Source organism: Eurosta solidaginis, chromosome 3 (assembly GCF_040869045.1).
Source record: "Eurosta solidaginis isolate ZX-2024a chromosome 3, ASM4086904v1, whole genome shotgun sequence".
Lineage (NCBI taxonomy): Eukaryota > Metazoa > Arthropoda > Insecta > Diptera > Tephritidae > Eurosta > Eurosta solidaginis.
The window spans coordinates 136,226,270-136,252,080 of NC_090321.1; the positions used below are offsets into that span (position 1 = coordinate 136,226,270).

The 25,811-nt window shown below is 38.9% G+C and overlaps 1 protein-coding gene across 23 annotated transcripts in view; it reads left to right on the plus strand.

Moving 5' to 3' along the window:
* Positions 1-25,811, plus strand: part of RyR (Ryanodine receptor) — a 1,962,175-nt gene that overhangs the window by 845,674 nt on the left and 1,090,690 nt on the right. For all 23 annotated transcript variants that reach the window (XM_067773071.1, XM_067773075.1, XM_067773079.1 and 20 more), the window contains exon 10: positions 11,503-12,067. In XM_067773071.1, coding sequence (XP_067629172.1) covers positions 11,503-12,067 — 565 coding nt within the window. The remainder of the gene's footprint in view (positions 1-11,502; positions 12,068-25,811) is intronic.

A 25,811-nucleotide genomic window follows, 5' to 3' on the forward strand; every position in this document is an offset into this window, starting at 1 on the left:
AGATCTCAAACTTACATACATGCTTGGTCAGGTATCCCCCAAGGTACATATCTTGGGCCTCTCCTCTTTTTACTATTTATTAATGACCTTCCTGATCAATTTTCAACTGCGGATTGTCTTATGTTTGCGGATGATGTTAAATTATTCCTAAAAATTCAAAATACAATTGACTGTTCTAGTCTTCAGTCTGATCTAAATATCTTTCTAATTGGTGTATATTAAATCATCTCCATCTAAATGTTAGTAAATGTTGCGTCATCACGTTTGCTAAAAAGTCTAAGACAGTGACTTGCGACTATGTACTAAATGGACAAAAATTGTGCCGTAAAGATACTATTAAGGATCTAGGGGTTATTTTCGACTCTAGGTTGACCTTTTCCAACCATGTAGACCATGTGGTGTCGAAGTCTTTTTCTATGATTGGTTTTATACGCAGAAACACTGTGGATTTTGTTGACCCACTTACTCTCAAAGCGCTGTACATATCTTTAGTGCGTAGTCAATTGGACTATTGCTGTATAATTTGGAACCCTTACTATCAAAATCTTACTTCTATAATTGAAAAGGTGCAAAGGGTGTTCACTAGAATGGCTTTGCGTCCTCTGTCATGGCCTGATGGGCTTCCAAACTATATTGGCAGACGCAAGTTGCTAGGTCTACAAAGTTTGGAAGAGAGGTCTTATTTTTCTATTATTTTTGTGTATAATGTGATGAATTCTAGAATCAACTGTGAACTCATTTATAATTTAATACATGTTCACTCATCAAGTCTTAATTTAAGGACAACTCGTTTATTCGATGTAATTTTTCATGCAACCAATTATGATTTCAATGAGCCACTCACAAGATGCGTTCGAATATGCAATTCATATGCTAAAAATTTGAATTTCAGTTTAGAGATAAGTAGCTTTAAGACTAGTCTCTTTATACTTTTTAACTAATGAGTCTGTTAGAACTATTCGGTAGACAATAATAAATAAATAAATAAATAAATGCTCTCGGAAGGATACCGAAAATGTCCCGAAATAATCCCGTAATAGTTCCGAAAAAGTTCCGAAAGACCCTGACAGGATCCCGAAAGTCGTACAGAAATTATACCGGAAGGATCCGCAGATGATCCCGAAATAACTCCGACGCGATCCCGGACGCATCCCGAAAATCATTCAGAAATTATACCGGAAGTGTCCCAAAATGATCCCGAAATAGTGCCGTAAAGGTCCCGACATAATCCCGACGGGATGCAGGACGGATCCCGGAAATCATCCAGAAATGATGCCGGAAGAGTCCCCAAATGTTACCGAAATAGTACCGAAATGATCCCCAAATGATCCCGGAATAGCCCCGAAAAACTCCCAAAATAACCCCGACGGGATCCCGGGCGGATCCCGAAAACTTTACATATATGATCCCGAAATAGTCCCGAAAAATTCCAGAAATAACCTCGACGGGATCCCGGACGGATACCGAAAGCCATCCAGAAATGATCCCGGAAGGGTCTCGATATGACCCTGACGGGACTACAAATAAGGCGAAGGTAATTAATAATAAAAGCATGTTAATAAGGCAGCAGGCGCGTTGTAGCGAATGAAGAGCTTCGAACAAACATACAGGTAAAGCTAATAAAAACAATTAAAGGAGGGCTGATGGCGAGAGGAGAAGGGAGCACCATTGATCGTTTTTCCAAAATGGTTTAGATCTCGATCTGTATGAGCCAGATACCAGAAATTATTGATTTAGGAGAAAATTGACATGGAGTTATAACAATTTATAGATTGTGCACCAGAGGGGGAGAGGAGGGGGGATGGAGGGTGTCACTGCTCACTTTGTAAGCCCTCGACTTATTGAGTTTGTAATATTGGTGAAGGTTAGTATACGCAAAGTTATAATGTGTAAGAATTGTTAAAAATTAATTATTCGAAGGGTTCGTGGACCCGCTCCCCCCTTGCCTTGTTCGAAAAAAATTTCTATGTCCCAAATTTCGTTAAAATCCGTAATTCAGTCGCAAAGACGAAAAAATACAATAATCTAATTATAACTGTTTTTCAAAAAAATATAGCTAGTAGATCCTTCTAGACTATTGGCTATATGTGTGCCAAATTTCATCCAAATCCGTCCACCCATTCTTGCGTGATTGAGTCACAAAGACAAATGTCTGGACAAACATCCAAACATCTAAACATTCAAACATCCAAACATCCAAACTTTCCCATTTATAATATATACCAGCCTTTACCCGCGACCCCATCCGCAAGGAGAAAATAAAATATGTGAGCTATTCACGTTTGCCTGCTTATCAAGTTATCTGTTTAAAAATTACTTTTGTCTAAAGTATTTTATTTTTGTAATAAGAGTAAAAAAAAAGAACTAAATGAGCTGATAAGCTGAAAGGCACGCTGAATAGTACAATACAGTTTTTTCGAATTAAAAAAAAAGGTACATTTTGTTTTTAAGTTAAATTAATTGATATGACAGGGGTGAAAGAATTTCTACTCATAGAACAAAGGAGTGAAACTACAACTAGCTAAAACCAAAGAGAATTTTTATATGAAAATAGTGTTGCTTTTTCGTTTATTTAGTTGGTTAAAATATTACAAAAAGTGTAATCATAGTTATAGCAGTTCGTTACAGGAATCATTTAAAAAACTCAAAAATAGAACGAAAAAGCTGTGTTCGATAATAAAGATAAGCCGAAATCCGGCCCCACTTCCCGGCGGAGGCCGCAAAGTTAGCGAGAGAACGTGACCTTATAAGACAGCTTGATCCAGGCGACCCCCAAATAAGGGATATAAACCAACGCATCAGATTGCTTGTGGATGAACACAAGCGGGCGAAATGGGAGGAGCACCTAAGAGGTTGTAACCTCTCGACCGGTGTGGGTAAACTTTGGCCCACCGTAAAGTCCCTATCGAATCCGACTAAGCACAAACACAAAGTTTCCATCGCCTTTGGCGACAAAGTGCTGTCGGATGCGAAAAAATGCGCAAGCGCTTTCTGCCGACAATATATAATGCTTTCTACGGTCGACAAAGATAGACGGAAGGGCAACAGACACGCACATAAACACGAATTCAGCGCGTCACCCATCACCATCACCGCTAAAGAGGTTGAGGACGCCATTGGTCGCGCTAAACCATCCAAAGCAGGGGGCCCAGACGGCATAGCCATGCCGATGCTTAAAAGCCTAGGGAAAGACGGTTTCAAATATTTAGCGCATGTCTTCAACCTGTCTCTTTCCACCTTTGTCATACCCGAGAAATGGAAAATGGCAAAGGTGGTCCCGCTACTAAAGCCTGGGAAACCAGCTAACATAGGAGAGTCGTATCGTCCGATATCTCTCCTATCGCCGGTAGCAAAGACGCTTGAAGCCATTTTGCTCCCTTATTTCCAAGCAAATTTGCAGCTAGCCTCTCATCAGCATGGCTTCAGAAAACTCCATAGCACTACCACCGCGCTAAATGCCATTAGCACCCGGATAAATTGCGGTTCAAATCAATACCCCCACCATAGAACAGTACTCGTACCGCTAGACCTATCAAAAGCTTTTGACACGGTCAACCATGGCTCGTTACTGCAAGACCTGGAAGGGTCTACCCTTCCCCGATGTCTTAAAAGGTGGACCGCAAAATATCTGGTTGGTCGGCAGGCATCGGTGCAATTTAGAAACGAAGCAAGGAGAATTAAACAAGGGGTGCCACAGGGTGGTGTCCCATCCCCACTTTTGTTTAATTTCTACATATCTAAGCTACCTTCACCACCGGAAGGAGTCACAATCGTTTCCTACGCCGATGACTGCACAATAATGGCCACAGGCCCAGGCCCAAAGATCGATGAGCTATGCAATAAAATAAACGGCTACCTTCCTGATCTCTCCAGTTTTTTCGCCTCGCGAAACCTGGCATTATCACCTACTAAATCTTCCGCGACCTTATTTACAACATGTACGTCCCAAATGTCGACCATTTTGAACATCCACGTCGATGGCACTACGCTACCGACTGTCCTACACCCCAAAATCTTGGGTGTGACGTTTGATCAGGATCTACGTTTTGGTGAGCACGCAGCCGCAATTGTTCCGAGAATTCAGAGCCGTAACAAAACCCTCAAATCACTCGCTGGCAGTACCTGGGGAAAAGATAAAGAAACGCTCATGACTACATACAAAGCAATTAGCCAGGCGATTACGTGCTACGCGTCCCCCATATGGTCGCCAAGCCTAAATATTACCCACTGGAAGAAGCTACAGGCCTGCCAAAATACTGCTCTCAGAATTGCCACGGGCTGTCTTCTTATGTCCCCAGAACACCATCTGCATAATGAGGCGAGAATACTCCCCATTAGGGAGAAAAATGAGATGCTGACCAAACAGTTCCTGTTGAATACCCAGAAACCTGAGCATCCCAACAGACATCTGATTGATGAACCAGCGCCGCCTAAGGGCTTAAGGAGTCATCTCCGTAAGCATTTTGAGGAAATACGGCACCTTAGAACCCAGCCATATGAAGCGAAAAAACACAAGCAGGTCCTTGGTGAACTCCACAAACAGACGTCGGACCCTTATGCCGGGAATTGCTCGGTGAATCCAGTTCTCAAAGAAAAGTATCCAAAACTCGCGGAAGAGGAACGCATACTCCCCAGGGAAATGCGTGTCTCTCTTGCTCAACTTCGTTCTGGATACTGTAACAGGTTAAACTCTTACTTATACAGAATCAACCCCGACATACAAAATGTATTCCCCGCTTGCAATGTTTCCCCACATGACACCAACCATCTCTTTAATTGTAATGTGGAACCAACGCCTCTAACACCCCTTTCCTTATGGTCCACCCCTGTTGAAACAGCAGGTTTCCTTGGACTCCCGTTAGAGGATACTGATGACAATTTGTGATCGGTCGTGGCTGTTAGGTGGGGCGAAGCACTGCTACAACAACAACAACAACAACAACATATTAAAGATAAAACATACCGAATTTTAATTACGTATAATTTGCAGCAAATCCATGGCCATAATTTAAAAACGCATGTGTGCTGAACTACGGGTTGCGAAGAGACCTAAAATGATCCCGAAAAGGTCCCACGTGGCTGGCATTATAAGATAATTTTGTTTTAAATTGTTGTGTCAGGATAAACAGTTGTATGTTAATAAATAAAATAATAAATAAATGATACCAAAATAGTAATGAAATGATGCCGACGGGATCCCGGACAAATCCCGAAAATCATCCAGAAATTAGCCAGGAGGGGGCCCAAAATGATTCCGAAATAGTCCCGTAAAAGTCCCAAAAGGACCCCGACGGGATCCCGGACGGATCCTGAAAACCATCCAGAATTGATCTCGAAATACTCCCAAAAAATTCCCGAAATGTTTTTGACGGAACCCGATATAGCCCTGAAAAAGTTCCGAAAGTACGCTGACGGCATTCCGCATGGATCCCGAAAACCATTCCTAAATAATGCCGGAAGGGTCTCCAAATAATCTCGAAATAGTTCCGAAAAAGCCCGAAATTACCCTTGCGGGATCCCGAAAACCATCCAGAATTGACTCTGGAGGGATCACCTAATGATCCCGGAAATTTCCCCAAATAACTCCGAGGGGATCCCGGACGAATCCCGAAAATCACTCAGAAATCATCCCGAAATGGTCCCGAAAAAGTCCCGAAATAACTCCAACGGGATTCCGGACAGATCCCGAAGATCATACAGAAATTATACCGGAGGAGTCCCAAAATGATGCCGAAATAGTCCCGAAAAAGTCCCGAATTGACCCTGACGTGATCCCGGACGGATCCCGAAAACCATCCAGAATTGATCTCTGAAGGGTCCGCAAATGATCCCGAAATAGTCCGAAAAAAGTCCCGAAAAAACTCCGACGGGATCCCGGACAGAATTGAATTGAATTGAATTGATCTCTGAAGGGTCCGCAAATGATCCCGTAATAGCCCGGAAAAAGTCACGAAAAAACTGCGACGGGATCCCGGGCAGTTCTCGAAAATTATACAGAAAATATACTGGAAGGGTCCCAAAATGACCCCGAAATAACTCCGACGAGATCTCGGACAGACCACGAAAATCATCCACAAATTATCCCGGAGGGGTCCCAAAATGATTCCGAAATAGTCCCGAAATAGTCCCGAAATGACCCCGACGGGATCCCGGACGGATCCCGAAAACCTTCCAGAATTGATCTCTCAAGGGTCCGCAAATTATCACAGAAAAAGTCGCGAAAAAACTCCGAAGGTATCCCGGACATGATCTCTAAAGCGTCCGCAACTGACCCCGAAATAGTCCTGAAAAAGTCCCTAAATTACCCTGACAGGATCCCGAAAATCATTCAGAAACTATTTCAGAAGGATCCCCAAATGATCCCGGAACAGTCTCGAAATGACCCTGACATTGTCCCGAAAAAGTCCCAAAATAAACCCCTACGGGATCCCGGACGGATCCCGAAAACTATACAGAAATGATACACCGAAGATTCAGAAAACGATCGCGAAATTGTCCCGAAAAATCCGGAAATGACCGTCCGTGATCCCGAAAACCATCCAGAAATGATCCCGGGAGAGTCCAAAAGTTATCCCGAAAAAGTCCCGAAATGACCACGAAGGGATCCTGGACGGATACAGAAAACCATCCAGAATTGCTCTCTGGAGGGTCCACAATTGACCCCGAAATAGGCCTGAAAAAGTTCCGAATTGACCCTGACAGTATCCAGAATACCATCTAGAAATGATCCCGGAATAGTCCCGAAAAAGTTCCAAAATAACCCCGACGAGATCCGGGACGGATCCCGAAAACTATACAGAAATGATCCCGGAAGAGTCCCAAAATGATCCCGCAATAGTCCCGAAAAAGTCCCGATCTAACTCCGACGGAATCCCGGACGGATCCCGAAAACCATCCAGAAATTATCCCGGAAGAGCCTCAAAGTGCTCCCGAAAACGTCCCGAAAGAGTCCCGAAATGACCCCGACGGGATCCCTTACGATTGCCGAAGACCATCCTGAAAAGATCCCGGAAGGGTCTCGATATGACCTGCTCACTTTGTAAGCCCTCGACTTATTTGACCCATTGAGTTTGAAATATTGGTGAAGGTCAATATACGTAAAGTTATAATTTGTAAAAATTGTTAAAAAGTAATTATTCGAAGGGACCCCCTCACCCCTTTTCATGTTCGAAAAAAATTTCGGCAGTAAACTATTATCTCTGTCCCAAATTTCATCAAAATCCGTCTAGCCGTTCTCCACAAAATACAATAATTATATTATAACTGTTGCTAGGGGGCGGGGACCTCCCCCCTTTTCAAAAAAATATAGCTGGTAGATCCTTCTAGAATATTGGCTACATGTGTGCGAAATTTCATCCAAATCCGTCCAGCCGTTCTTGCGTGATTGAGTCACAAAGCCAAACGTCTGGACAAACATCCAAACATCCAAACTTTCCCATTTATAATATATATTAGATTCGATTAGGTAATATTAGATTATATTAAGATTAAGATTACCCTCCGCTGATGATAAAAAAAAAAATAATAATACAAAATTAACCTGGTTTTATTCGGCCATTTGAGGTCAGTGCGATGTCACAACGTCCATTAAAAAACCAGGTATCTACACATGCAGTTTGAATTAAAGCCATATATGTATGTAATGCCCCTACAGCGCTAAATTAAATACAGTTTTTTTCGAAATAACAAAAAAACATACATTTTGTTTTCAAGTTAAATTAATTGATATGACAGGGGTGAAAGAATTACTACTCATAGAACAAAGGAGTGAAACTACAATTAGCTAAAACCAAAGAGAATTTTTAAATGAAAATAGTGTTGCTTTTTCGGTTATTTAGTTGGTTAAAATATTACAAAAAGTGTAATTATAGTTATAACAGTTCGTTACAGGATTCATTTAAAAAACTCAAACTAATTTGCAGCAAATCCATGGCCATAATTTAAAAAGGCATGTGTGCTGAACTACGGGTTGCGAAGAGACCTAAAGTGATCCCGGAAGGGTCCCACGTGGCTGGCACTATATGATAATTTTGTTTTAAATTGTTGTGTCAGGATAAACAATTGTATGTTAATAAATAAAATAATAAATAAATGATACCAAAATAGTAACGAAATGATGCCGACGGGATCCCGGACAAATCCCGAAAATCATCCAGAAATTAGCCATGAGGGGTCCCAAAATTATTCCGAAATAGTCCCGTAAAAGTCCCGAAATGACCCCGACGGGATCCCGGACGGATCCCAAAAACCATCCAGAATTGATCTCGAAATACTCCCAAAAAATTCCCGCAATATTTTTGACGGAACCCGATATAGCCCTGAAAAAGTTCCGAAAGTACGCTGATGGGATTCCGTATGAATCCCGAAAAACATCCCGAAATAATGCCGGAAGGGTCTCCAAATGCTCTCGAAATAGTCCCGAAAAAGTCCCGAAATTGCCCTGACGGGATCCTGAAACCCATCCAGAAATTACTCTAGAGGGATCCCCAAATGTTCCCGGAAAAGTCCCGAAATAACTCCGACGAGATCCCGAAAATCATTCAGAAATTATCCCGAAATGGTACCAAAATGATCCCGAATTAATCCGACGGGGTGCCGGAGAGATCCCGAAAATAATCCAGAAATTATTCCGGAGGGGTCCCAAAATGATCCCAAACATCAGACTGCCGACATATTGCTGTTTAAACGTTTTTGTTTTTGTATTCAAAAATCGAATGTATCTAAATTTAAATTTTTTCTTGTCACACTTATGCTGCTACAATCACAAAAATTATATAGGCTGTCTTGTTTTGATTTCGAATTCAAAACACATTGCTAGCATTTTCTATTAGCAATATAGGAGTATTACATGTATGATTAAAAGCAAGAGTCTTTTTTCGCTATGTTTATTAAATTTTTTATATAGGAAACCAAAGAAACGTCCTCAAATCTTTAAATTTTATAACGAATACGACACGCTAGTAAATTGCCGAATTGTTTGTATGCCAATAAAATAAAACAAAAAATTTGGTCCTTTTTTTCGATGAATTTTGCTCCCAAATAAATACATGGTGTGGCAACCGTGGCAGAAAGTGCTTTTGCCTTGTACCAAATAGGATAGAATTAGTTATTTGTAATATACCTGATTGGGGTATTAGAAAATTACCTTATACACTTTTTTAAGAAGTTTATATTAATACATATTGTGATTGTTGGAAAGAGGATGAGTTGTTTAATTAATACAATCCCTTAAAACAAACAAAAAATGCCTCATGGAAATGTGTAGTAACAATCTAAATTACCCCGCAAATGGGATATTATCTACTAATTAATTTCGCAAAAAGTAGATACAAACTGACGTCTCTTATTATTTCTATCCTCTTTGGTTGTACGTGTGCGCTAATCTGCGTGAGAGCGTTAAAAATCTCCTCCCTTGGGCTAGGAAATGATCGGCGTTGCCAGAACTTTTTCAGAAGAAAAGCTAGATTGACAAAAATAAAAACCAAAAAAGGCAAAATAAAATTTTTTTCTATGCGTTTTATAAATTTTTTTTATAAAAGACACAACAGAAAAAAAATTGTGTTTATTTTTACTCCAATTTCATCAAAAATAAAAAATTAGCAGATGCTATCTGTGTTTTAATTTAAAAGGGATACATGATAAATAAAACTTCACTATAGTCTATAAGTTTTCTTAACATGTTTGAGGTAAATGGTTTTTTATTTGCAAAATAAGAACGCCGATAAAAATATTTTCAATAAGGAAATCTACTTTTTGTCCTTCTAAAGAATCCATCAAAGATGTAAACTCTATATTCCACACTGTCTGAGAACCTCTTTTACAAGTTTTTGGTATGTGTTTTACACCGACTCCAAACGATATCTGGCGAATAAATTTTTGGAGGGAATATTTTCATGACACTTTATGGGCTGACCGAATCACTGCCGATGAGTGACCCCAGTTAAATAAAGTTTTGAAATAGGTTATTATGAATATGAAAAAAGGAATTTGAAGTCAGATGGTGTTTTATAAGCCTTATATAAAAGGTCCTAATACAGCAAGTAGTTCCTTTTAATAAGGCCTTATGTAAGTAAGCCTTATTTTTGTTGGTCCATAAGCATTATAATAAAGTTGTTATGGCTTATAATAATTCATTGCGTAAGTTTTATTTTATATGAGCTATAAGCCTTATAAATAAATATTAAGCCTCTTGACATAAGTGCAGAAAAACAAGGAGTTATCCCATTCGTGTGGAGGCGATTTGCAACGGGTCGAGTCTGTCGTTTTACGCAGCATATAAATATGTATCAGCATAGCTCTTTTGTCTACATGTGGACTTAGAAACCCAGTTAAATGTTTCTGAAATCAAGAACCCAATTTTGCTCGAAAGCGATTTCAAAGCAGACTAAACAGTCATAGAATCGAGTGGCAAACACACGAAACGAAAATGATATTAGGTTGAAGTTGCTTCAATAAAGTTAGTACGCCTCGATTTCTGCCTACCATAATTCCAACATTATCTGTTCCTTAGCCCCTCAAATTTTTTAAATCTTGCCAAAATTCATTCAACGTTCTTAAAATTGGATATACATAAGACTGTTTATCTAGATTCTGTAAAAAATTTAAAAAGCTAAAAAGAGCTAAAAAAAAGCTGAAAAAACCTTAAATTACTTAAAAAATCCCAACTTTTCAAGCTAAACGGAGGAAAAAAAAGCTAAATCTAGCTTGAAAAAACTAAAATGGCAGAACTGGAAATGATCTTCACTGTTCTAAATTAATTTTTTGCTTGTAGGCGCAGAACTTCCATGTTAGCTCGTGTTTTATATAAAATTGTGATATTTTATTTTCTTAAATTTAATGTTATGACAAGAAATAATTTGTAATTGAAAAATAATGTGCGATGCCAGTACGCCTAGTGCAAACCCATTGGAATTGAAATCAAGGATTTGACCACAGTATAAAATTAGTATTAGGTTATAATATTATAGCTACTAACAATTGTGGATGTCCACAACAAAATGAGACATTTACATCTTAAGTAGCCTCGAGAAAATTAACAAAGTTTATTTTATTTTTGATACCAAACGAAAGTTGTTTTTTGTTTTTATGGAATAAGTTTGCCCTAATAAGCATATAGCGAAGAGGTTACTTGTATTTATGAATCTCTATACAAATAGGTAAAAATAAAAAAAATTTTCCAAAACCTATATGACCTCCAGATTAGCGACCTTAGTAGTTGGGTGATTAATACCTTTAAAAAAATAGTATAAATCTATACTTTAAATGAAGACTAGTGGGAAATAGTCAACGTAATAGAGACTTTGTTGCGTTTTCTAAATTCGTCATTCGATATTTCGTTATATATCTGCAAGTGGAGGTTATTTGCATTAAAAGATAATTTTTTTCAAAATATGTAAGTGTTACGTTTTAGTGTGGACCTCCACAATTAACAACGAGTTATGATCGTTGTTCAAGAATTTGTCCAGAACTCGCAGCTGAATTTATTAATTTTATTGTTTACAGAGCACGAAGAAAAACAAAACCGTTTTCGAGCACTGAGAAATCGACAGGACCTTTTCCAAGAAGAAGGAGTGCTCAATTTAATATTAGAAGCTATCGACAAAATTAATGTAATTACTTCGCAAGGATTTTTAGCTAGTTTTTTGGCGGGGGATGAAACTGGTCAAAGCTGGGACTTAATTTCAACATACCTCTATCAACTACTGGCCGCCATTATTAAAGGGAACCATACGAACTGCGCTCAGTTCGCCAACAGTAACCGTTTAAATTGGCTATTTTCTCGATTGGGCTCACAAGCATCCAGTGAAGGCTCTGGTATGCTAGATGTATTGCACTGCGTGTTAATTGATTCGCCAGAAGCACTGAACATGATGCGTGATGAACACATAAAAGTCATAATTTCACTACTCGAAAAACATGGACGAGACCCTAAAGTTTTAGACGTACTTTGCTCGCTGTGTGTTGGTAATGGAGTTGCAGTTCGATCTTCACAGAATAATATTTGCGATTTTCTATTGCCTGGAAAAAATTTATTATTACAAACCCAACTTGTGGATCATGTGGCCAGGTATAGTAATTTATAAAGCTGCATTTAATATATAAAATCCTTGTGTCACGGTGTTAGAAGCACTGCTCCTCCGAAATGGCTAAACCGACTTTCATGAATATTAGGTAGGTCTGAGAATCGGCGAGACGTCTACCTTTTTTCGCTAGGTGGCTAGGGTCTTGAGATCAAAACGTAGACCTGGGTAATCTCCGCTTGTGTTTGTACACTGTGAGTATCAAGTGGAAGCTGTTTCTGAATACTTTGATACGGGGTATTTTTCGTACCACTGGGTTACTAGGGTCTCGAGATACAGATCAAAACGTGGGCCCGGGTACCCTAGAATTTTTTTATACAATATGGATGACAAATGAAAGCTGTTGATGAGTGCTTTAGTAGAGTGTAATTGTCATACCCCTGGGTAACTAGGGTCTCGAGGTATAGGCCCGGGTACCTCAGAATGTGTTTATACAATATAGATAACAAGTGAATGCTGTTGATCAGTGCTTTAGTAAAGGGTAATTATCATACCCCTGGATGAATAAGGTCTCGAGATATTGATAGTCCAAAACGTGGGCCCGTGTGCTCTAGAAAGTGTTTATACAATATTGATAACAAATGAAAGCTGTTAATGAGTGCTTTAGTAGAGGGTAATTGTCATACCCCTGGGTGACTAGCGTTTCGAGATATAGGCCAAAACGTGTACCCGGGTAGCCCAAAATGTGTTTATACACTATGGATATCAAATGAAAGCTGTTGATGAGTGCTTTAGTACAGGGTAGTTTTCATACCTATTGGTGACTATGTTCTCATGATATAGGCCAAAACGTGGATCAAGGTAACACTAAGACGTGTTTTTACATTATGGGTATTAAATTGAGGCTGTTGATGAGTGCTTTAGTACAGAGTATTTTGTATACCGCCGGGTGACTATGGTCTCGAGATATAGACCAAACCGTTGACCCGGGTAAACTTTGGATGTGTTTGTAAAATATGGGTATCAAATGAAAGCTGTTAATATTAGCTTAAGGGCCGTTTCTCATCTAGCCTTTAATTTTAGCGCTCACTTTATCCTGCTTATAAGTGAATTTTCGTTTGCTCAAGTTCTTTTTAAACTACCGGCCGGAAAAATTTGCCTTTAAAATTTTTTGTTAGGTTTAAATGTAAATAAAAAAAAACTTAATAAAAAACAGGTGCCAGTGAGATTCGAACCGCCGCACTTTGCCTTTCTTATAGCAGCAAAAAGTAGCGGCGACTTATCAGGTTTAGGGCCGCTTTCTCATCAAGCCTTTAATTTTAGCGCTCACTTGTGAGGTTCGACTGATATCCGCCAGTCGTAAGCATTCTATTTTCGGTAGCCATAGGAAATGCTTCTCGTTTATTAGTAGGTGGTATAGCAAACCTGTAGTATGTTAACAGGGCATGTCCAAATAGAGAGCGTGGTTTAACAGCTTATGAGCAGTTTCGAAGTTCAAGTTAATGTTACATTAATGAGTTCGAACATAAATTCTAATAACATAAGTGAGAACAGATGGTAACAGGCATCATAACAGCAGGGCTTACACCGTGGGAGTTTTTTAGGAAAATGTTGCAGAAATTATGTGAGAGATTGCTTATTAAAATAACAGCGGGAAGTATGGGAGTAAAATATAAATTCTATAGGTTTGAAGATACTAACAATATAAAAACTATACAAAGGAAAATAGTTCGAAAACCGCCGAATAACGGGGAAAAATAGCTTGCAAACAATTTTTTGAATAGAAAATAGTTCGAAAATAATTTTTTTTGGAGAGCCACTGGCTTAATTGCGGCGGTTACCGAACTTGGAAAAGGATTACAAAAAGTTGGACAAGTCAGTTGCTGAAGGAGTTGAAACATGATCGGTTGTCCGGAAAAAAAGGTAAAGAAAATATATATAATGTTTGAAATCCCGCCCGTGTGTGAATTTTTTTTCTAAATTTTAAGATTTAATAAGTTAAAACTTACAAAGTGAAACTTTTAAAACTTACAATAAAAAAAATTTTTTGTTTAAAATTTACCAAAATCGAAAAAAAATTTGTATCAAAAGTGAACAAGTGAAAAAATCGTTTGAAAAAAAAAATTGGGAGAAAAAAAAAGTTAATTGAAAAAAACAAATTGTGTAATTGGGAGTTTGAACGTTTGAATACAAAAGCAAGAACAAAACCGAAAATATTATATACTACAGAAGTGAACCGATAAGTTATAAAAAAATCGAGTAAATTTGTTGAAAAAGACCATTCATTTGGAAGTTTGAAAAAAAAAAAAAATATATATATATATATATATATATATAAGTTACACGCATAGATACCATAATACGGCACACCCTACGATCACGTTGCTAAGCATGTGACTTATTTAGTTCAATAAGATAAAGTCGCTGACGCGGAACACGCGCAACCATCGATCAGGTCACCTTACATTAGTTATGGGAATCGCACGCTAAGCAATTCCTGTCTACACGCGCGAGCAGTTCTGGGTAAAGCATGGGAACTGCAATGTAAACATTTTAGATAAGCTAAGAAGTTATTTAAGTAAGTTGCAACGTATGTTTAGGGCAGTAGTTAATTGGCGTGCAAGTGGCACGAATAAAGAAGTTGTGACGTTAATCTGAAATCGTTCCTTGTTTCATTTCACAAGTATCGGAGGACAGTGAGTTCGCGTCGCGTGTGTTAAGTGAAAAGTGCACGAAAAAGAGAGAAAATTGAAAATTCTCCAATCTAACAGCGAAAAGTGCAAGAAAAATAGAGAAAATTGAAAATTCCCCAATCTAAGAGGGAAAAGTGAAAGAGAAAGAGAGAACATTGAAAATTCTCCAATCTAAACGCGAAAAGAATCCTCAAATGAGACATTTGACTGTGTAGGTCACACGTATATTTTCTTACAGTTCTTATCTTTTCAGCATACCTAATCATGAACGCCGACGAAATGAAGAAGTCGCTGACTGAAATGAATGGCGCCGTGAACGCCATCCTCGCTCAGCTGAGGAAATTCCAGGAACGCCTCAAAAGCGTAGAATCGACAAACGCTGACGAGTCCATACAAGGACTTAGCCAAACCCTAGAGAGACTAGAAAGTAGGGTAGAAGAGGTTCGTCGGCAATCTGTCGATAGCAAGGCAACACCAGTAGAAGAGCCTCTTGTGACTCCTCAGACGGAGAAGAATCTCAAAGAAATAGCAAGGTTACCAGATTGCGTGAAAGAACTTCAAGTGTTTGATGGATCTCGGGAGCACTATACCTCCTATATCCATAGTGTAGAACAAGTTTTAAGTGATTATAAGCCCGTTCGGCAAAAGCCAATATATAGGGCAATTTTAAGGCACATAAGATACAAGATTAGGGGAGCGGCAGATGCCGCCTTGGTGTCTCACAATATTCTAGATTCGGATTGGAAGAAAATCAAGGAGATTCTCTCCTTGCATTATGCGGACGTTAGGGATATCGAAACACTTGATCAGCAACTTACCCTCATGACCCAGGGGCGGCAAAAGTTGTCCGAATTCTATGCCCAAATAAACAAGCAATTGTCACTCATGATAAATACCATAAGCGCTGATAAATATGTGCACACAGAAACGGTGAAGGCATTGGCCGAGGCACATAGACGAAGAGCCTTGGATGTCTTCATCAGGGGGCTAAACGGCAACTTGCCGACCTTGCTTCTTTTGCAGAAGTCAAAATCCTTACCTGAGGCATATTCGTCATGTCTCACGTTCGTGAACGTGGATCGGCGAAATGCTATTTACCGCCCCCCACAGGCATTAAACAGAAGTGGCGGAATATTCGGCGATTCGTACCAGACTCCATCACAGCGATATTTTCCTCGCGGCTGCACAGACTACTCTTGCACACTGCAGAATCCAGCGCCGAACCATTCAAGGTACAATAATTCAACCCAATCCAATGGGAGCTTTGTAGACCGACATCAAAATCAGAGGGGATTCAACTCCCCATATGCCAGGTCAGGGCAAACCAGTAATATCCGACAATCTGCGCAAAGCTGGCGCAACAACAGTGACCCCCCACGGCTTTAAGAGTGATTGCCGGTGCATCCTCTCAAACCCGCCATACAGGAAATTCCAGGTTCTCTAGGCACGACGGGCCAAGTAGAAGTCAGTTTCCAACAAAATTTTCAAACAACGAAACAAACAAGAAACAAAAATTGTTTCATCTAGTGGCCGTAGACGAAGAGGAGGGAGAAGATGCCTCCAGTGAACAAAAAGATTCAACAGTTGACAAACAACGAAAGAAACAAGAAACAAAAATTGTTTCATCTAGTGGCCGTAGACGAACAGGAGGGAGAAGATGCCTCCAGTGAACAAAAAGATTCAACAATTGACCAACTAAATTTTACAATGGGAGCCTCGTGTTCGGCGTACCATATTTAGAGCCCGTCACTCAGGGTCAAGATATATTAGAGTTCTTAGTTGACACCGGCGCAAACAAGAATTACATTAGCGAGCGCGTAGCTTTAACCACTACCCCAGTGGAAAAACCATTCCACGTAGTCGACAAGAAAGTCTGCGGAAACTTTTTTCAGTTTGTTGGTAGGGATCTGCCGACTACAATCTTTGTCCTTCCCGGTCTAGAATCATTTGACGGGATAATAGGGGATGACACTCTCTCAGAAATTAAAGCGGTGTTAGATAGGAAGCTCAATACCCTCATCCTTAAACCAGACATCCTTCTGTCTCTGAAGCGAAAAACTGCGCAACAGGTTAACTCCATTAATATAGACATCCCCCTTGACAACTATGTCACCGAACGTACGAAAAGCAAGCTATATGGGATACTAGAAAAGTACGAAACTTTATTCGGTCCAGTCGCCCAATCCACGGAAATTCAAACCAACCTCCAGGCTGAGATAAAAACAGTAACCGAAAACCACATTTACACCAAAAGCTATCCCTACCCCGTCAATATGCGTGGTGAGATCGAAAGACAAATTCAGGAACTGCTTCCACAAGGTATCATCCGTCCGTCAAAGAGTCCCTATAACTCCCCCTATGGATTGTCCCAAAGAAATCTGGCTCGGATGAAGAAAGGAAATACCGGATGGCCATTGATTTTAAAAGGTTAAACGCCGTAACGATTCCCGATACTTATCCCATCCCGGACATCAACGGGACTATTGCCAGCCTTGGCGAAGCCAAATATTTTACCACACTGGATTTAACGTCAGGATTCCATCAAATCCCAATGAAAAAGTGCGACATCCCTAAAACGGCATTTTCCACCATGAATGGAAAATATGAATTCCTGCGACTTCCTTTCGGGCTAAAGAATGCGCCCTCTATCTTCCAAAGAATGATAGACGATGTCCTCAAAGAATTTATGGGTCGAATTTGTTTTGTATATATCGACGATATAATTATCTTCAGCAAGGACGAGGCCACCCATTTGGAGGACATCGAAACAATTCTTTTTAGACTACTAGACGCGGGACTCAAAGTCAACCTCAAAAAAACACAGTTTTTAAAAATAAGCGTTGAATTTCTGGGTTATATTATAACCTCCGAAGGAATCCTGCCAGATCCTAAGAAAATAAATTCGATAAGAAATCTGTTGCCACCCTCAAATCTAAAAGAGCTCAAAAGTTTTTCAGGTTTAACTTCTTACTATAGGAAGTTTATTCGGGACTACGCCAAAATTGCGAAACCGCTCACTAACCTCACAAGGGGCGAACATGCACAAGTTAAGCCTACTCAGTCCAAAAAGGTGTCAATATCACTAAATAGGGACGCCCTTAGGGCATTCGATGACCTTAAGGAAATGTTGATAACCTCGGAAGTCTTAACACTTCCCAACTTCGAAAAAACCTTTAACTTAACAACAGATGCCTCAGACTACGCTATTGGCGCGGTATTGTCGTAGGACTATGATGGTAAAGACAAGCCAATTGCGTTTATATCAAGAAGCTTAACAACCACAGAGGAAAGGTACGCTACAAACGAAAAAGAGATGCTCGCCATCGTTTGGGCGTTAGACAAACTGCGAAATTACTTGTATGGTGCCAAGAAAATACGCATATTCACCGACCACCAACCACTAACTTTCTCCCTCAGCAATCGCAACTACAATGCAAAGCTGAAGCGATGGAAAGCCCGGATCGAAGACTACATTTATGAACTCATCTACAAACCAGGAAAATCTAACGTCGTGTCTGATGCCCTTTCTCGTCTAAAAACCCAAGTAAACCAACTGACGTATTCAATGCCGCCCACATCCGAGGTCGGTAGTCAGAATGCATCCATGGGATCAGATTCCGATACAGTCCAAAGCGCAGAACAGGATAACACAGACCTGATCCCCTTCGTGGAAGTACCATTAAATGTTTTCAGAAACCAAATTGTGTTCGGGGGCAGCCTTCAAATCTACGAAGAACCGCACCCTGGACACTCACGCCACTACGTAGGGATAGAAAACATTAGTGAAAACGAACTAATTAGCATTTTGAAAGAAAAACTGAACCCAAATGTCATCAATGGTATCAAAATACCGGAAGATCAGTTAGGCCTACTACAGAGAGTTTATTTAGACCATTTTACCAACTGTAAGGTACGAATAGCGCAAACCCTTGTGGTGGACTTAAGAAATCCAGATAGAGTGTGTGAGGCAATAACAAAGGAACACAGGAGGGCTCACCGTAATGCCACGGAGAATAGGAAACAACTTCTTGAGCGTTGCTATTTTCCCAAGATGAGCAGTCAAATTAGGAAATATGTACTGGCTTGTGAGACGTGTAAACTCAATAAGTACGAAAGGCACCCCCATACACCAGAATTACAGGCTACACCAATCCTATCGCGACTATGCGAGATCCTTCACTTAGATATATTCGAAATTCAGGGGGAAACATTTTTGAGTTGCATCGATAAATTTTCTAAATTCGCAAAGAAACACACATCAGAAACAAACCCTGCACCTTAGGCAAAAAATAGTGAAACTTCTGCACTATTTCGCCACCCCTAGAATTTTAGTCACTGATAACAAACGCGGATTGATTAGCCCTGTTATAAAAAGACTGTTAGAATCTCTAGGAATTCAGCTTTACCGCACCCCAACTCAGAGGAGTGAGGTGAACGGCCAAATCGAGAGATTTCACTGTACGTTGCTTGAAATTTTTAGATGCCTAAAGGCGGAGAATGAAGCCCTCAGGACCAAGGAACTTGTTATCATAGCTGTAGATCGCTATAATAATTCAGTCCACTCGGTAACGAAGAAAAGACAAACAGACATTTTTTTTAATCGCTCACAAGCCTACAACTTTCAAGAACTCCTTGACCAGAGCAAAAAAATGAATATCCAAATTAAAGCACTATTGAGGGAAAAGCAAATGGCTCAGATAAAAAGACACAATAAAAAAAGGATGCTACCGGAGCGTTATGATGACAATGACGTCATATACGTGAAGGATAAGCAAATAAAGGGGAAGCAAAAACCTCTATACAAGAAAGAAATCATTTCAAAAGACAATAAAGTTTCAGTCACGACACTTAGTGGGAAAAAAATTCATAAACTCCACATGAAAAATATAAAAAGAAGGGGACAAACTACCCCCACACAATAAAACAAACAAACATACAAAAAACATGAAAAGAAACTATAAAAGATCTGGCACCAAGAGGGAGTTTATCTAACAAGAGCGGGCTTGTAAGTGGGACAAATCGTGCCTTAGTAGGCTCGTAGTGCCATCGAATTTGACAAATGGCTACACTACTTCCAAACGGGATTCTGGCGATCTCCCCATAGCTGGTTCGAGAAATGTTAACACCTCTGGTCCAGGAGAAAAAAGGAAAATTTGAGCTTATGCGCCTAATCCGCTAAGCAAATATTTATTTAATTCTCTGCGCCTAATCCGTAGATGAAAAAGAAAAAAAAAGAAAAATTTGAGCTTATGCGCCTAATCCGCTAAGCAAATATTTATTTAAGTCTCTGCGCCTAATCCGTAGTATTTTTTTTAACAAAAACAAATAAACAAATAAAAATAAAATTAAAATATTAATCCAAAGAAAATAAGAAAAACGAAAAAATTGTTTACAATGTAAAAGAAAAAAAAAAAGAAAACCAAAAATTTTCACCTTTTTAATTTTCCTAATTTTTTGTTCCTTTTTTATTTTTGAAACCCTTTGTAATAACAGTATAAAGTAAAATTTTTAAATTTTATTTTAATCTTCCCCACTAATCATAATTTGTAAACCACTGACACATTAACAAATTAACATCGCTAGAAAGGCGACGAAAGACGCCAGTTTAATGATAACCAATCTAATTTTAAGAATTCCGCTTACTAATAATACCTTCCTACTATCAATAATATTTTTCCTCTTTATTAAATAGATAACCGTAACTTACTTAGAACATAACAACTACTAACTACATTAAATTAGAATTAAAATCTTGCGTTGCAGATTCCCACTGCTGGCATCAGCCATCAGCGCACTACACATATATAACTACAAGGCCCCAATAATAACCATCCAGAGCGGAGATGGGTGGATCATAGGGGGCTCATTCAAACTCATACACGTCATCGACCTACAAAAATATACCACGATGGTGACTCAAATGGATAAATTAGCAAGTCATCTAATCAAACGAACCGACGAGCAGCTCTTAGCCCAGCACTATATCAACCAAATACTCGAACGACTCGGAGAGTTGATGGGAAGCACAAGCAAGACTAGAGTCACCCGATCCATTGACTGAGTTGGGTCGGCATGGAAATGGCTGGCAGGACCGCCTGACGCAATATATTGGAATAACATCCTCCACAGCCAAAACCAGATAATAGCGAACAACAACCATCAATATAAGGTCATTAGAAAGCTATTCACAACCACCGAATTGAAACGAATTGAAGAAGTGGTGAACCGCACTAACTACGTAGTAAAGGAAACAGAAGGAATCGAATTCGAGCAAAGCGCACTTCGCAACATCGTCCTCGTTCGCGAAGAGGTCAATGAATTTGTGCGAGCATGTCAATTGGCAAAGCGAGGAATTGTTAATACCAACTTGTTAGACATAGACGAGGTGAACCAAATCCTATCCGAAACAGAAACCCTACCATACCAGAATGTAATTGAGGCAATCGAATATGGCCAACCATCGGTCCTCACAAACGGGACACTTCTACTCTACGTCCTATCGATGCCGAAAGTGACGGCCAGTAAATACAATCTTCTGATTACCCGCGCTGGAATCTACGCTGGTAAACAAGTGGACCTACCGTTCGACAGAATGCTGGTCAATAAAGAGGAGACATACGGGTTGACGAAGGATTGCATGGTTATCGGCTCATCCACAGTATGCAGCTCCGAGTTCTTGATTGCTCTGGAAGAAAACAGCTGCCTGCTACGACTCTGAAAAGGTGGGGCTGCTAGTTGTCAATTTATTGGACGAAACGGATCCCTTATAGAGCTGGTAAACGAAAACACCATTTTCATTACAAACTACCAGGCCATAATAAGGAGCAATAATGCCACAAATACTATTAATGGCATATACGTAATTCAATTCAACAACGAGACAATCAAAATTGGCGATCAGGAATTTTCCAGCAATGAAGCTGTTACCGCACACGCCCTCCCAGCCGTACTTTCTAACATAAAAAACCATACCATGAAGGTCAACTTGGAGTACATCCAAGACATCACAATGGAGAATGTTAAGTATATAGTCTATGTCAATGAAAAAATCAATTTTTCTATCGTTACAGAGGCTATCTCGATTTACGCAATAGCCCTTATTGCCGGAACGCTGTGGAGATGTTACGCAAAGAAACTGGACCTTCCACCGCACAGTGTTTCGTGTAGAACAAGCTAGCTGGACAAAAACAAAGTTCTTATTCCAAGAAAAGTGTAATGAGAAATGAAAGAAAACAAACAAAATAACGGGATTTTTGCTTTTTTTTTTGATATTTTTGCTCATATATATTGAGTAATTGAAGTAAGAAAGCATGAGTGGCCGTAAAATGCATTGATTAATTTGCAAAATTCTTGTTGAACATTAAGCTTCATATTTTTTTAAGTGAACACTTTTATATAATTTTTTTGATGGATTATAAGCTCGAAGGTAAGAAAAATTTTTTAATAGTAATTCTTTCGCAATTAGAGTATTTTCAATATATTTAACATTCCGTTATTAAGAAGAAAAGGTATTTTTTCTCTATATTTTTAAATTTAGGGACAAAAAAGTTACATACATCCGCGGACGTCCGGGCTAAATTTTACATATGTTATAGTCGCAAGTATTCTCTAATAGCCAAAAGAAAAAACCATTGCGAATTCTTTGCACATCTATTTTTAATTTTTTTTTTTTGTAGATTTAGTTATCTCTACATATAAAATAGGATCTATGTACGTACCAGCTCCGACGAGATATTTGAACCTTTAAGGCTGATCTACAAACGGCAACCAATTCCCAGGTACAGGGAACAAACACGTAGCCATAAAATATACAAAAATAAACGCGCAAGGTCAACAAGAGCACACCAAAACTAAAAAGGCGAAGATCACTGACTTCAACCTGCCACAACCTACCGCACCAGTCACCAAGGCATAAAAACAGGTACATGCAAAGCAATCCTAATGCAGGTATAACCACACAGGAACGCTACTCAAAACAACCCCGTTTGGTAGCATCTACGCCAATACCTGAATGTAATATAAATACTGCACAACTGATAACAAATCAGAACGATCAACGACACTTAAGATGGCAGCACAACAATCATCAACTATTCACACTGTCGGAAAATCAACAACACAAAGCAGTTTAGTTATAACCGTACCAAGAACGGAGTTTTTTGACATTTGAGTTCAACATTCGAAGGAAACCAGATATAAAGAATTATTGAGTGTTGTTGTACTTAAGTACGATTTTAGCGAAGCATCCGAGTATTCGATAAAAAGTTTAAGCTTACAAATATCGGCATATTCGTCGAAGCTGGATCAAAAGTGGAACACTTCTGGAAGACATAAGGAGCGATTTTTGAATAAAAACTCGGAGTGGCTTTCGTGTCCAGTCTTCACATTTACAATAACGGTGGATTCAAAGTTGCCATCAAACCAACCAACCACTTCTTCAGGTAACCCCGGTCCGAGAAGACGAAAGAAGGGCTTTGTTAGCTGCAGTGAATAAACCAAACGGACTTGCAATCTAGAAGTCCTGGTGAGTTACTTTATGTGGCAGAAGTATCAAGGCGTTTGTCTGGCAACAGAAATGTTGATAACATTATAAAAAAGTCACAGGAAGCCACTCAAATTTCCGGCAAAGAGATGACATGTGAGCCAGATGCAAGATGCTTGAGCAATGTAGAAGCTTTAGCATACTACGTAGATAGCAAGTCGACGACTCATGGGTACAAAACGAGTCGAAAGTGGAGCATCAAGGCAGGCCATAAGGTTTATCCATCATTTTATAGTCTAAGAAAAGCTAAGGCAGAATGCTATCCAAATGAAATTGATGTGGGTGAAACACGTGCGGAAATTAAAGTCCAGTCCGTATTAGATAAAACTGTTGAGCGTTTAGTTTTAGCAAATCAAGAAGTTTTCGTTAGTTCATTACCTACAAACTTGACGTATACTTTAATCAGCAAGTGGGGTTGCGATGGAAGCTCTGGCCGTAGCACATATAATCAACAGTTTACATGCAGTTCTGACCCTGATGAGTTTTTGTTTATATTTTCTTCCGTTCCTCTTCAATTACAGGATGAAAAAGGTAACATTGTTTGGCAGAATCCTCGACCTTCTTCTACCATGTATTGTCGTCCAATTAAATTTATTTTTTCTAAAGAAACAAAAGATTTTATTGTTTATGAAACGAACAAAGTTTGAGGACATAAATGCGTTGTTCCCAACAAAGCACATGCTCAAAGAATACGAAGTTTCCGTAAATCACAATATGCTTCTAACAATGATTGACGGAAAAGTTTGCAATGCTTTGACTGAAACTTCTTCCGCACAAAAGTGTTATATTCATATCGAATAATGAGTTACGGGACTTTACGCCTAACCGAGATAATCTTGGTTTTGGTTTGTCTACTCTCCATACATGGATAAGATGTTTTGAATGCTTTCTTCACAAAAGTTATCGCCTCGAAGTAAAAAAATGGCAGCTTAGGAATGAGGCAGATAAAGAGAGTGTAAAGCTACGTTCCAACGAAATCCATATAAAATTTAAAAGTGTACTTGGATTGATAGTAGATAAGCCAAAACCAGGTTTCGGCATTACCAATGACGGCAACACTGCTCGTAAGTTTTTCGAAAATTCTGAGGCTAGTGCTGAGATTACGGGATTGGATGTAACGCTCATCAAAAGATTCGACACTCTCCTTCGCGCATTAGCATCTGGGTACAATATAAATATCCAAAGGTGTGAAAAATTTGCGGTCGAGACTAAAAAACTATACATAGATCTCTATCCATGGTTTAATATGCCTGCTACAGTTCATAAAATCTTAGTGCATAGTACTGATATTACAAAATCAGCAATTTTACCTATTGGTCAACTTTCTGAGGAAGCACAGGAAGCCCGTAACAAAGATTTGAGACGATTCAGGGATGATAACACACAAAAGCAGTCGCGTGAAGCCACGAATAGAGATCTTATGAATATGTTGCTTATAACATAGGATCCTTTAGTTAACAGTTTTATGGAGATACCTAAGAAAAAATTTAAAATCTGGCTTCAGAAGTCTTAAATTTACTGTCCCCCGATAATGTTGAGGAGTCAATAAATACCCCAGTTGTTTCAAGCTTTCACAGTAGTGTTGCTGATACTCATGACTATTCCACAAGTGACTCATCGAATGAAAGCGGTGATAGCGAATAATAACATAATTATAAAAGATAACCAACCTACCCTATAACTTTTTGTTGGATCAGGTTTTATTTAATTTAAATCTATTGTCTTTTCTACTTTGTATGATACTTTACTTTTAAGTTTTTGTAATAAGTAATTTTCACATAATTAATTTAATTATTTAAATTGTTATTATTATTATTGTAATTCACTTTTACATTCCTGTCTGGTACTATAAAATAATTTTGTAAAAATTGTAGTGCCAGGATAAATACTCAAATAAATACAAAATATGTATGTACATATGTACAGTCACTCACATAAATAAGTAGACGCACCTTTTTGGACAATTCTTACAATTTTCGCTTTCGCAAATTTATTTTAACTAATTTTTCATAAGAAAATTTGTCACAATCTATAACAAAAACTTAATTATATTTAAAAAAATTTTGAAAAACCCGACGAATTTTCATAAAAAATTTTAATTTTTTTTTTTTCGAATTTTTCGAATTTTTTAGACTATTGAGATTTGTAGTCCATTCAATTTAAGTACAATAAAGTAATATTCTTAAGTCCTTTAAATTTGTTTGGATCTATGTCGCATATTCACATGAGTTACTGTGTATGAAATAAGCAAATGTATGCATATGAGGTAAAATTTTGGAAAAAAATAAAAAAAAGAACATATGGCTGAAAAAAATGACGTAGTTGTAATAAATGACTGCATATGAAATGGAAAATCTCATAAAATAATTTTGTCCAGCTAGCTTGTTCTACACGAAACACTGTGCACCGGTTCAAATTCCTACGCATTTGACGGGAAACATTAGCATAAATAGGATCCCCAAAGGCAAATATGCACCTGAATTTTATCGCTCAGATCCTAGCCTGCCAGTCACAAGCGTCAGTACTAAATCATCACCAGAAGGTCGCAATCACTCC